This window comes from Chiloscyllium plagiosum, unplaced genomic scaffold (assembly GCF_037043375.1).
Source record: "Chiloscyllium plagiosum isolate Xiang-an unplaced genomic scaffold, Cpla_swu_hap1 HiC_scaffold_14, whole genome shotgun sequence".
Lineage (NCBI taxonomy): Eukaryota > Metazoa > Chordata > Chondrichthyes > Orectolobiformes > Hemiscylliidae > Chiloscyllium > Chiloscyllium plagiosum.
The window spans coordinates 24,046,201-24,062,608 of record NW_028270152.1 but is presented as its reverse complement, the minus strand read 5'-3'; the positions used below and the strand labels follow the sequence as shown (position 1 = coordinate 24,062,608).

Genomic DNA, 16,408 nt, shown 5'->3' with positions numbered 1-16,408 from the left:
GGTCTTTTTATCTTTTCCATTCAGCAAGGTCTGCTCTGCTTTTTTTCATTTTTGTAAACCCTTCCTTTTCATTTTATGCTGCCTCTGATTTCTTTTTGCTGTCCATGACTTTTTCTTCTGTGAAAAGGAACATTTCCCTCTCAGGGGTATAAGCTGGTTTTGTACTATGTTAAATATTTCTTTAAACATCCTCCTCTGTTGTTCAGTTCTTTTACCCATTAACAGATTTTCCCAGTTTATTATAGACAATCTCTGTCTCATCTAATTCAAGTCAGCCTTACCTAAATCTAGTATTTATGCTGCACTAGATGCTGAGGTTTGCTCAGGAGACACTGCATTATGTTTCGGTCTGCAATTGAGAATAACTATACTTGGTAGTTCTTATGGAGTTAGTAACCATTAAAATGTTGGAAAGTAAGGAGCTCCAAGCTCTATGCAAAGCCCAGGTGCACTGTTCAAACTGGGCTTCTGCATATTCCTTGACAAGATGTTTTCTTGAAGACCTGTCATGCATCATTTTATTTCACAAAAGCATCAATCTTTTCTGTATGCTGCCCATTGAAGATCTCATCTAGGTTCTCTGCAACAGCATAGCAAGGCCCGATCTCACCATCCAGCAAGCTGGCATGCATGCATCCCTTTCCCTCTGATCAGGCCACAAGAAAGTTGTGCCCAGTGGCTCACCATGTGCACATCCCACCTCTAAGTTATACTGTAAGGTGCACATGGTACTCATATCTGAGCTGTTCATTGCAAATGTGGGAGTGACTGACTGTATTTCTTCCACATCAGTTTATTCTTCCTCGACTGTTCTTAGCATCTGCAACACGGCCTGGTTTGGTCGCAGTTCCTGGCTATTTGAAAGGTGAAAGGCAACTGTAGGGTTGCAATGAGGAGAGCGGATTGAAGGCATGGAGTACCTTCTTCAACCATCTGCAGCTTGCAGCTTTGGAATCTGGAAAGTTTGTACAATGAAGAGAAATTGGATAGGAGTGCACCACTACGTTCCTGTGGGTTATGGCCTCAGTCCTTGCCACTCAAATGACAGTCCGCACCATCTCTATGAGGGTGTGGGGAGGGAGTCAGGCATAGTCCCCATTGATTAGCTGCCGCTGCCTCCAAGTATTCACCAGCCTATCCTGATAGAGAGAGGACAATATGTCAGCAAATGTGATGTTTTTTAGATGATGTCAGTTAAAGAATTGTTCAGGCTGTGAGATATGGGTGTGAGCTTGTAGAAATGTGAGGATGAGGTGAAACTATGAATGTGTAGTGTGAGTCATGGCTGGTGGAGATTGTTCGAAAATGAACCATAGGGTTTCCATGCATTAGCAAGTGTCTAAAGCTGGTAGTGGGACATGACATTTGAAGATGCATTCACTGACACTGACCTCTTGTGTGAGCTCAGTACAATTCACCTGGTACTGTATCTTGGTTTGACTACCTGCCCCTAGTGCCTTCACGATGTCTGGAAGACCTGTTGAACTTGTGTGACTAAAGGACCTCTCTCATCATGGCAACCTCCTGTACTAGTTTTGTATCAATTATGGAGCCTATATTGGACTATGTTCTGATTTTTTTTGTGTCTTACTGAGATCAACCTTACAGAAAGATGTTTAGTGGCCCAATAATCCAAATAAATGTTGTGGGCTATGGTTCGGATTTCACTTCAGCTAGTGGAATTTAAATTCATTTAATAAAAGTACAGAATATAAAGTTAATGTCAGTAATGAAGATCATATCAACTATCATTGATTGTTCTAAAATAGAATCTGGTTTACTAATGTTCTTTCCAGAATGTTGTGACTTGCTAGTGTAATGTTTTTGAAATTGCAGCCCACTATCCCTGGAGTTATCATAAAGGATAAAGGTTTTATAAAGTATGCAAGTTCCCCAATTTACCTGTCTTTTCAACCCAAGTGAATTGGAGAGGTACCATGGTGTTCCTGAGCACTTGGCAAATATTAGATGTTCGTGTTTGCAGACTGGGAGGGTTGGTGCATGTGGTTGGACCCCATGGATTGTGCCTTAAAATACGGTTTTGCCATGAGTGCCTGGAGGCTCTTTGCAGGCAGCCACAAGCTGGAGTCTCAAGGTACCTGCTCTGAGTTCCATGTTGAGAATTCCTGGCATCTAGTTTGCTCGCTGGCTTTGGGAATACCGGACACTCCATATTAATGAGATGAGATGTGCAGTTAGCAATGTCGTCAACAAGTGTCAATTGGCTCTTAATAGTTAATTTGCTGCTGACTGGCAAGAATTTCACCTTGACACCTAGTATTTGCATAAAAGATGCAGCAAATTGCTTCCATCTTCAAGACAAACTTCACTGGACTTTTCGCACAATTCTGCACAAATCTTACCATTGCCCATGTCATTCAGACTGCTATAAAGTTCCACCCGTAGAAAAGAATTATAGTTGAATGCGCATAAAGACCATAGATTGATGACATCAAATATTACTTTCCATAACATTAATAAGGAGGAAAATGGCATAGAATCCATATTTTTCCTAGACTTTTATCAAATACTAGATTACTGTTTGTTTCACACTACATTCTGGCGTATACTAGTCAGACTCTCAGGAAATTCACAGTGAGTTGCGACTGATAGACCAGCATGGAACACAGTGCAAATTTTGGTTTAATTTTGGCATTAATCAAGTTCAGGAATTGTGTAAGTGTGAAATGCTAAGAATTCTCTGAATCAGGTTTGATGCCACGGTTGTAATACTCAATCCAAATGCACTGACACAGAAAGCCATTTAAGGCTGTAAGCATGTTGAGTGAGCTCTTGCTGTTGTGCCATGAGCCACAGAAAAGAATTCCCACTGAAGTTACGTCATAAAAATGCACTAATCCTCAGCATCATAGAAACTCACATTAATTATGTACAATCTGCAAGAGACGAGAGTCAATACAAACAAGGAATAAAGTCCCAGACAAAGATGTTTAGTATAATAAATCAATATGCTGATATCGCATATATTGAGTATTATTTTTGCATTCAGACTTGTCAACAGATTGTTGATAAACATAAAAGCATCTGGTACAGTGGGATTTAACCATAACAGTGCCATTCTAAAACTTACTGGGTTTAACACTGAATAGAATATATAAGCCATTACATTAAATTATAATGCTATTGGTTTCACTTATTATAGCCTTGTTACGCTTCTAACATGATTATGTGAATTATGTTTTAGATGGCAGAGTGTACGCTTTGGGAGGCATGGGCTCAGATGCTGCTCCACAAGCTCTGGTACGTGTGTATGAACCAGCCAGGGATTATTGGCAACCCCTACCACCGATGCCAACACCACAGTATGCAGCCTGTTCTTTCATCAAGGGCAATAAAATCTATGTTCTAGGTAAATGACCACTTCTAGATGGCTGCATTTAATATCTTGTTGCAGTTACTTTGTTCTTTATAAACACATTAGTATTTTAGCTGTAGTTTCACAATGTTATTGCTTATTTGACACAATTGCTGAAGAAGTTCTCTACACGAGCCGGAAATAATTCTCATCTTAAGGTTGAGAATGAAGAAGTAACATTAGGAGAAGACTATTCAGAGAACCTGCTCTGCCTTTGAATAAAATCATAAATGTTTTGCCATTCATTGTCCTATTCCCATACCCTTTGATTTTCTTGGTTTACAAATCCTAATCATTGCAATGTACTCTTGAATGTACTGAGATAATGAGGAGGTCTGACCACTAGTGTTGCATACTCTTTTTATCACTCTTTCTACACGTGGATTACTGCTACTGCCTTGATTCCACTTCAGGAAGTGGAATGGGTTTCTGCTGGGTGAGCAGTTAACAACAAGCCCCAGATTTCTAAGATCCTTCTAACTCGAGGCAGATTCTGCACAGCACATATTCAGATTGAGATATGTCCCACGGTTAGTTTGAATTCAAACACCAAAAGATGCTAAAGACAGTAATCCTTTCAAATGGCCTATTCACTAAGGAATCCAATACTAAATTTAAGGAGTCAAAATGTAGGCTACATTGATTCAGGAATGAAGAGGTATCACAGACCAATTTCCATGTTCCAGAAACACATGTGTTTCAATACTGGCTGATATATTAGGAACTTGTCCACTCAGTCCTCTCACACTACCTCCACTGCAGTTCATAGTTATTCTAGCTAGATAAGGCTCAGGAAAGTGGGAATACTCATCTTAAGAAGGAACTGGTCTCATCTTCTACATTCCAGAGTTCTTAAAGCAGGAGACTCTGTCCTATTCAGGGACAAATCCTAGCTCCTTGAAAGTGGAGCTACAGGTAGATAGGATAGTGAAGAAGGCGTTTGGTATGCTTTCCTTTATTGGTCAGAGTATTAAGTACAGGGGTTGGGAGGTCATGTTGCGGCTGTACAGGACATTGGTTAAGCCACTGTTGGAATATTGCATGCAATTCTGGTCCTCTTCCTATCGGAAAGATGTTGTGAACCTTGAAAGGGTTCAGAAAAGATTTACAAGGATGTTGCCAGGGTTGGAGAATTTGAGCTATAGGGAAAGGTTGAATAGGCTGGGGCTGTTTTCCCTGGAGCATTGAAGGCTGACAGGTGACCTTATCGAGGTTTATAAAATCATGAGGGGCATGGAAAAGATAAATAGGCAAAGCCTTTTCCCTGGGTTGGGGGAGTACAGTACTAGAGGGCATAGGTTTAGGGTGAGAGGGGAAAGATATAAAAGAGACCTACAGGGCAACTTTTTCACGCAGAGGGTGGTACATGTATGAAATGAGCTGCCAGAGGAAGTGGTGGAGGCTAGTACAATTGCAGCATTTAAAAGCCATTTGGATGGGTATAATAAAAAGGAAGGGTTTGGAAGATATGGGCCGGGTGCTGGCAGGTGGGACTATATTGGGTTGGGATATCTGGTCGGCATGGACAAGTTAGACCGAAGAGTCTGTTTCCATGCTGTACATCTCTCTGAATCTAAGAGGAAACCAGAAGTAACTTTGGGATCTCATTTGGGACATCGTCTTTTTCAGAGCCATTCTGCTAGAGTATAAAGTTGTTCTGTTTGGATATCGTATAATCCAAAAGGAAATGAAATTGATCACATTATTAAGTTTTAAAACTTCAAGTCAGAAGCTCAAAGGAATCTGCTGGAACAGCTGAGGGATCAAAACGTACAGTGCAATCAGCCATCATTCAGACATGTTAATATCTGATTTGATCTAAAGCTGATCTTTTGTGTAGTATGCATCTGGAAAAACAATGCCTTGTGTTCACTCACAACCACTGTCACACCCAATGTATACTTACATTGGTTATCCATCCATGGGTAACAAGAACTTCAGTTTAGTAAGTCTTCTTTGTCATGTGAATCCAAATGGGAGGGAGGATGCCTCAAATTCATTTATCTAAAAAGAGGGAGCAGCTTTTGATGGATATCCACACAGAACAGTTAACTGAAGCCTGAGGTCCAGTCTCAGGCCATTTTTGCCCCACATCTCCATTCCACACACAAATACATGTTGCAACCCTCGTGTCTTCAACTGGATACTAACAGACATATTTTGAAAGAACAAAAAAGGTACAGCACAGGAAGTGGACTTTTGCCCCACCAAGCCCTCGCTGACACTTAACACCTTTCTAAACTCAACTTTCTAAAGATTTTGCCTCAACATGGTCTCTATCCCTCTATTGTCTGCGTATTCATTTGTCTGTCAAGATGTCTTTTAAATGTTGTGATTGTATTTACTTCTATCACCTCCTCTGGGAGTGCATTCCAGGTACTTATCACTCTCTGTGTAACAATACTTTTCTTTCACATCTTCTTTTAAACTTTCCCCCTTTTAACTTAATTTAGCACAATTAGTAACTAATTTTCTGCCCTGGGAAAAACGCTCCAAGTATCCATTCTATCTGTGCCTCTCATAAACTTCAATTGGTCACCTGTCCGCCTCTAATCCTCAAATGAAAACAAACCAATTTTGTCAAATCTCTCCTCATAGCTAATATCCTCCAAACCAGGCAATATCCTGGTAAACCTTTTCTGTACCCTCTCCAAAGTCTCCACATCCTTTTGGTAGGGTGGCGATCAAACTGTGCGTAATATTCCAAACGTGGCCTAACTAAAGTTCTGTATAGCTGCAATATAGCTTGCCAATTTTTATACACTCTACCCTATAGGTATCTTGACGAAGGGTTACTAAAATCTAAAATCCCAATACTAAAATCTAAAAGGCTATAGCACTCACAGGTTTACATATAGTCAACAATATTTAGCCAACAGCAAAGTAAAAATGTTTATACAATGATGCATGTACTGTTGAAGTACAGTGATCCAAACCCTTTGTTTCATCTTAGGAGGAAGACAGGGCAAACTACCTGTGACCGCTTTTGAAGCCTTAGACTTGGAAACAAAGAGCTGGACCAAATATCCAAGCATTCCTACCCGCCGTGCATTCGCTAATTGTGCTACGACTGAGAAATGCTTTTACAGCCTTGGAGGTCTTCAGCAACCAGGCCCTCATAACTTCTACTCCAGGCCACATTTTGTCAATACAGTGGAAGTCTTTGACATAGAACAAGGTAAGTTAAGCACTTTCTTTTTATTTTACTTGATGGTTTTATTTCTTTTCTCACTACATGGGCTCCACTGAGCATTGCCATTGGAAGAATTTTAATTAAATGGAATGTAATCTCTTCCAAAGTTTTCTTCAACTGGGCAGCAGGACAAGCCTTGCATCATTTGTTTTTATCTTCCTGGATGTTAAGGTACATTTTAAAAGTGGAAAGGGAGGATGAAAAGTGGAGAGATTTAGGGAGGGAATTCTAGAACTTTGGATCTTGGCAGCTAAGGATGTGATGGATGGCTTAAAACTGAAGAGACCAAATTTAGTGCAGGTATCTTAGAGAGTTGTTGGGCTGGAGGTGATAATTGAGAGAAGAATGGATGAGTGGTGGGGAGACTTGAATAAAATATGAGAACTGTAACTTAACAGCATTTGCTTAACCTGAAGACATTGAAAGTGAGTAAGCTGGGTCAGTGGAATTTGAATTAGGTTAGAATACAGGCAATGAAGATTTGAATATGATGCTGAGCCTAGGCTCAAACAGGTTTGGATTAATGTTGACTAAATTATCACATAAAGGTGACTGTAATAAAACTGGAAAGAAAATAAAAACATAAGAAATAGGAGCAGAATTAGTTCATGCAACTCCTCAAGCCTGTTCCATCATTAAATAAAATCAAGATTGTGTCCCAACACAGATTCTATGGCACCCAACAGTTATAGTTTGCCAAAATGAAAATTATCCATTTATCCTGATTGTTCATGCTATATTAGGGCTTGGTTAGCTCAGTTGACTGGTTTATGATGTAAAGTGATGCCAATTCTTTATCTGTGCTAACATATCACTCCAATCCCTTATCTTGAATTGCAGCCTTTTATATGGTACCTTATCAGACGCCTTTTTGGAAATGAAAATACACTACATCTATTGGTTGTCCTTTATACACAGAGCTTATTAAGTCCTAAAAAAGCTCTAAAATTTATAAAACAAGATTACCCTTTCATGAAATCATGTTGGTTCTGTCTAAGCTTATTATGAATGTCCTGCTACTGCCACCTTAATAATGAATTTTATCATTTTCCCAGTAACAGATGTTAGAATAACTGGCCTATATCTTCCTGCTTCCTGTTGTGTTCCCTTGTTCAGTAGGGTGTTACAGTTGTATTTTCCAACCTGCTGGGACATTTGCAGAATCTAATGAACTGTGAATAATTACAACCAATCCACTATCTCTGCAGCCATTTCTTTTAAGTCCCAAGGATGCAGGCAATCAAGTCCATGGGATTTGTCATGAATTTTCTTTGTGCTTTTCCTCGAATGATCGTGATTGTTTTAAGCTCATCCTTCCCTACTTTTTGGCACTTGATTTTCTGACTTCAAATTTCCTTGAGAATGGCAATCATAGTGACCAATTAGACTAATAAAAATTGAAATTTAACTGGGATGTGGATATTTAGTTTACCCCTCTCCCCATTTATGTTGTTCGAGTTTGGGAGCTGAGTGGGTCCTGCAGTCAGCACCTTGTAAACTGACATCAGGAAAAGAGATGTCATTACTGGCCACAATTTCAACTGGTCCCAGTGTTTATGGCAAGATGGAGGCACACGTTGCATTGAACAAGGCAAACATGGGGCTGCAGGATTGTATAAGCATACCTTCTTTGTGACTCACTGAGTATCTTGGATCACAGAGTATATCCAAGTGGTCCCTTAGAATCCCTACAGTGTGGATACATGCGCTTCAGCACAACAAGTCCACACTGACCCTCCAAAGACCCATTCCCTCTACCCTATATTTTATTCCTGACTAATGCACCTAACCTACACATCCCTAAACAGCCAAATCACCCAACCTGCACATCTTTGGACTATGGGAGGAAATCAGAGCACTCACAGGAAACCCATGCAGACACAGGGAGAATGTGCAAATTCCACACAGACAGTCACCTGAGGCTGGAATCGAACCAGGTCCCTGGCGCTGTGAGGCAGCAATGCTAACCATGAGGCCACCATGTCACACTTTTCAGATTTGGTTTAATGTAGTTAAGAGAAGACTTGACAACAGCAGTTTGCTTAAATATGAACATATATTGAGTAATAATAAAAGCTGGAAAAAGGAAGGAAAAATAAAAGACTGAATTATGGCCATCTATTTAGTCATTTAAAAAAATGAAAAAGGGAAGAAAAGAAAGCAATGAGTCTCATGCCCTCGTGCACATCAAGGACCCTTCAATCAGTGGCTGGCCTGAAGGCGTAGGTTTATTTCTGGCACTGTTCATGGTCCCATTATTGGAAAGGAAACTTGGAATGAAACTGTCTCCTTTATACAGTGTAACAAAGAGTCAGCACAGAAAAGCAGATACAAAAAACAAGCTGCTTGCATGTACAGAAAACAAGTTTTGATTGTGTTATCTGCAGCATGTACAAGGAATGTTCACAGGACTCATTCAAAGTTTGCACCTGTTGAATATCATCAACAATTTTAGCCCTTCAGCCCATCCTATACACTGAGGTAAGGAAGAGAACTGGTTCAGACAAAGGACTATTTTCTTCTTCACTTGAACATTCTTTCAGATTCTCTACTTGTGGTGTTGCGCTTTGTTGCTTCTCCACCTATTTAGCGGGTACTGCTATACTGCTGGGCGGTTGGCGAATGTTTACCACTTGGGAATTCCAAAAGAATCAAGCTTGTAAGGCTCTGGTTGAGTCTGGAGTCTTTGTTGTGCTTCATGGTTTTCTGATCTCACAATGGCCTCTTGGAAAAGTGGATACTCTGATAAGCAAAGTGCCTTTTCACAAATTTCACTTATAAAATTAATTAATCCTTGTGGTGAGGGATTTGAACTGTCCTGACATTTTATCATTGCTGGAAAAAAATTGTAACCCCCCCACACCCCACCATCTCCCTCTCATTCTATCTCTTGCCTTGTCTAAAAAGTACAGAAAAACAGCATCTGTTCACATTACTACAAAACAGATATGACACCAGAGTCCAGAAACATTTCTTATTTTGTCAGTAATGCACTTCACCATTCCTGTTACTAAGAATAATCAGGGTTAGAGGCTGTTTTATCCATTCTACTCAAGAGTAGGAAGGAGATTACATAGATCAACTCAAATGTCGTATCTAATAACATTTCATCCATTCTCTAGCAGCCTCCCATCTAATTAAAATTGCATTGACCAAATTGCAGAGCACTAAAGGTTATTCAATCATTCAAACAAAAATAAAGAGCTCATATTATCAATTTATAAAGCCTTTTCTAATCCCTTTCCATTTTCTCTTTCACAAAAAGCTTTCAGCTTATTCATTATCTTTTGGATAATTGCACTGTAGTTCTGTGACCTCTGAGGATGTCAATCAATTTTATTGAAGAAAACTATAAAAGGAAAATAATGAAACAAAACTTCAACTGACTACTTTTTTTCTGAAATGTAGTAAATGCTGTAATGCTTTTACCCCTCTGAGTATATGGCACCTTTTTGAATACATCCTTCTCATTAGTCTATTCTTCAAACATTCTTCTCTGACTACCATGAGTAAACTCATCAGATGTATAGTGCAGCAGCCACTGGAAAATGTATTTGGACACAGCCCTTCTAGCTATCATGTATGGAAGCACTTATATTTGCAAATAATTCTACGAAGAAACAAACTACAGACTCATATAACAGCAAAGTATTTGAAAGCACATACACAACAAATTAAAGAACGTTAGAAAAGAAAGTGGGAGAGAAAATAACAGATTGAATAAATACTTGCAAATATAACAATGGAAGAATAATGGTAAATTGTTTTTATCTTTTACTAATTACTTCATCCAGATACATTGTTCTGCCTTAGGAGATCATTAAGAAACCTTTTGTAATGATGTGGTTTAGCTTAGTGTTTTAAAGGCATCATCAGGTGTTAGCAGGCACCACTTTTATCAGGCATACCCTGGAAATAACACTCATTATGTGCTCAACTGCCCAATGTCTTTATTATACTGCTGATGAGGAGTTAAAGAGACATACTCACTAAAGCCAGGGGATGCAATGGATGTAAGGAAAATAAAAAGAAACAGTAAAGAAATATTGCATTTATACAGCAAGTTAGTTCTGATAGTTCTATTTTAACTGATTTCATCAACCTGTCTCATACAGGCCTCCATGCTATTGGATTCCTGAAGGTAGTAAAGACCATAATCCTTTCAGTTAAATTAAGTTGTTTTGAACATTTTCTCAACTTTTTGCGAACTTATACCCTCATTGTTGCATCCAATTTTGTTGTGCTGGGATTTTTTTCATCTTCTACACAAATAAGGCAAGAAATAAAATACTTTTTCACAGACGTTGATAACAAGACTGTCAACTTGAAAGGCTCACAAATTATTTCAGCAAAACCAGAAAAAATTCCATTGTAAGAATTATAAACTCTTCTGCAGCACTGAATAGCATAGTTGTGTGATTAAAGGGATTATAGAGTTTGCCACAGTGCACAGTATTAAAGAGTTCATATTGCTATGACATCTCTCCATAGTAACAAGTTTTTTTTAATGTCTGGCGCTAGTTAATTAGCTAACGGGTGTTGCCTAAGAATGACGGGATGCTTTTCCAATTGCAAAGTATAGCCTTAATGCTTTCATGATGTGGAGATAAGCTGAATTAAACTCAATCCTTGCTTTCTTTACTGAGTAGACATTTCATATAAATTATTTGAAATTGCAGTTCTACGTCTTTGCTCTAATTAGTAAGCAGGAAGCAATTTCAGGAATGTATTTTCAGTGAAAGGTAAAACAGAAATTCTAGTATCTATTTTCTTTTATTCATCATGTAGAGATTAGCCACTATCTATTTCAGTTGTTCTCAATCGGAGGTGTGTGGAGATATGTGAGTCAGTAGGAGCCTTTCTAGGTGTCTACAAAGTAGGGTCACCCATTTGGTGGGCAATGTAGATGAATACCAAGGGCTGGTGGCTTGTTCTACAGCCACAATGCTACTTCACTTCCCTGATCTTCTCTTTCTCTGTGTTCCTGTCCCTTTCACACCTCAACCCCCATCCACCATGTTTCTGCTTCTATTTTCTGTTGTTTCTGTTCTCCTGCTCACTCAATGCTCCTGTTCTATCTGAGCTCATTTTCTCTCTGCTCATGTTTTCTCTATGCTCTGTTTTCCCTGTACTTCTGCTATCTCTGTGTTGTGCTTCCTCAGTGCTCTTGTTCCCTACCCACACCGCCACCCTCATCCTCTCCTTAGTTGGCACCTTCTAAAAATCATGAGATTCTGCAGTAAGAAGCAGCACTGCCATCTGCTATCTGTAATGAGATATCTGCTTTCTTAGATGCAACTCTGTACTACAAGTATTATATAATAGTCAATTATAGTACATAGCTTGGGAATTGCTAAAAACATCTTGTTGAAGTTTTCCATCTTGCACTCAATGGGTCATTTGCATAACTAGCATTTCAAAGGGGAACATCATTTTGACTGTATGTGAAGACAGTGCTGAATGGATTACGGGAGGCCTCTGATTGGTAAAGGCATTGCCAAGGAGAATGTAACAGTTAGATATAGCTGACAATTAAATTTCAAGGTTTTTTTTTAAAAGAAGTTAAACTAAGTAGGTTGACTCTTAGTGATCAAGGCATTGATCTGAAGAATGAAGCATGGAATCACCATCACCTATTTTGCTACGTTAGAACAAGCACTATGTGTGTACATGTTCTGTTTGTTTGCAAGGAATAGAGCCCTGTGTATTAGTATATATCACTTCTAATACATACAAGTACACCACACGTGAGCCCAACTAACAATGTTAAATTGGCTGTCAAATTTGAAATAACTCCACAGAGGTCGTTATCCCATCACCAAGTCATCCTTTATTTCCATATGCGTAGTACTTGACACTGATCCAGTTCTCTCAGAGCTAGCTCTCAGAGTAATCAGAATCTCTGACGCTCCTGTTTATATCTGTCAGCCAGAGCTCTCTCATTGAACCAGGTTAACAGTCCCAATCAGGAAACTCATATTCTATGAGGTCCACCTGGCTGACCTTGTTACAATCGCAAAAAGTATAATTCTCAGCATGCTCAGGATTATTTGATGAATTACACTCAAACACATATCACGTCTAATATTGAACAATCTGCTTTGATTCTTAAAAAGGATGGGCTAATTGGATATGGTCAGTACCTTGCTTGTTGCAAACATGCTGTTTGATATGATCCACCAGTCTTTGGGACAAAAAAAGGGGTTCTTATGATTTGAGAACTTTTGATTTAATTGGTGAAACAAGCTCAAATATGTGAATAGCAATCTCCTGTTCCTAAATGCTTGTCAGATATTCATGTATCTTTCAGTTTCAACTTATTTTAATTGTTATTTGATGGGATAGAGTCATAGAGATGTACAGCATGGAAACAGACCCTTCAGTCCAACCTGTCCATGCCGACCAGATATCCCAACCCAATCTAGTCCTACCTGCCAGCACCCGACCCATATCCCTCTAAACCTTTCCTATTCATATACCCATCCAAATGCCTCTTAAATGTTGCAATTGTACCAGCCTCCACCACATCCTCTGGCAGCTCATTACATACACGTATCACCCTCTGCGTGAAAAAGTTGCCCCTTAGGTCTCTTTTATATCTTTCCCCTCTCACCCTAAACCTATGCCCTCTAGTTCTGGACTCCCCGACCCCAGGGAAAAGTCTTTGCCTATTTATCCTATCTATGCCCCTCATAATTTTGTAAACCTCTATAAGGTCATCCCTCAAACTCCGACGCACCAGGGAAAACAGCCCCAGCCTGTTCAGCCTCTCCCTATAGCTCAAATCCTCCAACCCTGGCAACATCCTTGTAAATCTTTTCTGAACCCTTTCAAGTTTCACAACATCTTTCCAATAGGAAGGAGACCAGAATTGCACACAATATTCCAACAGTGGCCTAACCAATGTCCTGTACAGCCGCAACATGACCTCCCAACTCCTGTACTCAATACTCTGACCAATAAAGGAAAGCATATCAAACACCTTCTTCACTATCCTATCTACCTGCAACTCTACTTTCAAGGAGCTATGAACTTGCACTCCAAGGTCTCTTTGTTCAGCAACACTCCGTAGGACCTTACCATTAAGTGTATAAGTCCTGCTAAGATTTGCTTTCCCAAAATGCAGCACCTCGCATTTATCTGAATTAAACTCCATCTGTAACTTCTCAGTCCATTGGCCCATCTGGTCCAGATCCTGTTGTAATCTGAAGTAACCCTCTTCGCTGTCCACTACACCTCCAATTTTGGTGTCATCTGCAAACTTACTAACTGTACCTCTTATGTTCGCATCCAAATCATTTATGTAAATGACAAAAAGTTGAGGACCCAGAACCAATCCTTGTGTTCATTTCTCAATGCCAGCATTTGTTGTCCAGCTCCAATTGTCCTTGGACTGAGTGGCTTGCTGAATCACTTGAGAAAGCAGTCATTGCTGTGAGTCTAGAGTGAGATGTAGGCCAGGCTAAGTAAGAATGACATATTTCTTTCCTTCAAGGACATTAGTAAACAAGTTGGGTTTTAGAACAAATGACAATGATATCGTAGACATCATTGGACTGTTTTTTGTTTCACATGTACTGGTTTATTTTAAATTCCTCCAGCTGATGAACCCATGTTCAAATTGCCTTGAACTGTTGGCCATTAGACCTGGCCACTAGATTACTAGTCCTGGGATATTCTCTCCCGATAGATTCTGCCAGACCTGCTGAGTATTCCCAATGCATTCCGTTTTTATGTGCAATAAATTCCAGGGGTCATTATCAAGTTTCTTATGCTTTATGAAGAGAAGCGTTTTCTGGGTTCAAGTCACAGAAATATGAACCTGATAGTCTTTCACAAAAACCCTAATTTAACTCTAACCTGATGCATACATCAACAAGCACTTTTTTATGTTGAAATTTTCTGAAGTATTTATTGATATTTATAGAATTGAGAATAAACTCCAGAAATAAGGTATCAAAATTCTAATAGAGCTAAAAGTAAGAGATTGTCATCAGCAATTACTGCCAAATAAGTATAATTGTCCACCTGGAAAATTCCAGATGATTTGGTGTCACAGGTTCTGCAGGATCTTGCATGGCTGCTGAGCCAGTCCTCAAGCCTCGTCTCTGACCACACATTTGGCAAGTGTCTCTCGGATCAGTCTTGGCCTTGCAATCACTTACATTCCTTTCTCTGGTTCCTTTTCTGCCAACGGGTGTTCTCAAAGAATTGAGTCCCATCATACAGGAGCTTCCTCTAAGTCTGAATGAGAGTCTCCAACACTTTGACATCTATGTTGCATTTCTTGAGGAAGCCTTCCTTGAGCTGATGTCTTGCTGACACTATATTGTTAATAGAGTAAAGCATAAATAGCTTGTTGATGCCAAAGTGTGGGAATAGGAAGTTTTATGGATGCACAAACATCTAACTGACAGCTTTATTTATGAACTACAATAGAGAATTATCTCCTGTTGTACCTCATTGATTTATTTCTTCTTTTGTCCTTTGCTCCTTTATTGTGTGTCAGGTTTGTTTGATCAATATTATTGCATTTTCTCATTCTGGACTGGTTGATTGAGTTTAATTCTATCCTATCCAGCTAGAATAATTGAAATATTTCCAAACTCTATAAAATCGTGCCTCGTGCAGTCTCTAACCTGGGTTTAATGTAATACTGCAGTCAGTTAGGTCTGTTTTTCATTAACCCAGAAGTGGTTGTTAAGCCAAATGCACTATCATGAATTCATTATCTGAGAACCAGCAATCAAATATTACATAGGGAGAGCACAACTCAATGCTATGGATCAATAGAACGGTGTGGTGGATAACACGAGTCATTGTATAATAGTTTTACCTACCGTCCACTTATGCTTTTAATCTATTTAAAACAGTTCTGGCAAATTGAGTTGACATTTTGTAAACTTTGCTAAAATAGGTTTGATTTTCGAATTAAGGCCCAGGAACAAAAGTGAAGTAATATTTCATTTTACCAAAATTCTATCTATTTTCATATCAGTTCCATCTTTTGTAGTAAATTTCAGTGGGTGCAAACCTTATTTGAATATTAGCAGGAAATTTAATCAATCTAAAATTTCCACCTAATCATTTGAGTATAAACAGCACCAACATTAGAAAATCAAAGCTCTCTTTTAAGCATTGTGTGTTATGTTCTTTTTGTTCTATAATGAGCTATCTTTACTGCTACAAACATTAAAAAATGGATTTACAAATTCATTTCATTCATTTTAACTAGGCTATGCAAAATTAGTTCAATTTGATGTTGAACAGTATGATAGGTCCAAATTTATACATTGCAATGTGTATGTACTATCTAATGAGGAAAATACTAAACAAATAGTCTCCTCATTCATTTGTCTCTGTGATAAACCATTATTTGAGTTATTGAAATGCATAAATTGAGAGTAATTAAGGGAAAATATAATAAACAGTTAGAAAACTAATTATTTTAACAACCAATCTGTTGATTACTCAGAAATCATTCTGGACTGAGATTACAAATACAATATTGCTTCAACACAGAAGAAAACTCATTGATATCATCCTGTACATACATGATCCTTTTCAAGGATCGTGCCAAGATTGGAAGGTTTGAGCAGGTGCCAGGGTTGGAGGCTTTGAGCTATAGGGAGAGGCTGAATAGACCGGGGCTATTTTCCCTGGAGCGTCAGAGGCTGAGAGGTGACCTTATAAACGTTTATAAAATTGTGAGGGGCATGGATAAGGTGAATAGCCAAGGTCTTTTCCCCTTGGTGGGGGGGGGGGGGGTCCAAAACTAGAGGGAATAGGTTTAAGGTTAGAGGGGAAAGAATTAAAAAGGACCGAAGAGATAACTTTTT

General features: G+C 39.0%; 1 protein-coding gene across 2 annotated transcripts in view; it reads left to right on the top strand.

Moving 5' to 3' along the window:
* klhdc8b (kelch domain containing 8B) overlaps positions 1 to 16,408 on the top strand; it is a 103,201-nt gene that overhangs the window by 63,266 nt on the left and 23,527 nt on the right. For both annotated transcript variants that reach the window (XM_043707832.2, XM_043707833.2), the window contains 2 exons: positions 3,206 to 3,370; positions 6,330 to 6,554. In XM_043707832.2, coding sequence (XP_043563767.1) covers positions 3,206 to 3,370; positions 6,330 to 6,554 — 390 coding nt within the window. The remainder of the gene's footprint in view (positions 1 to 3,205; positions 3,371 to 6,329; positions 6,555 to 16,408) is intronic.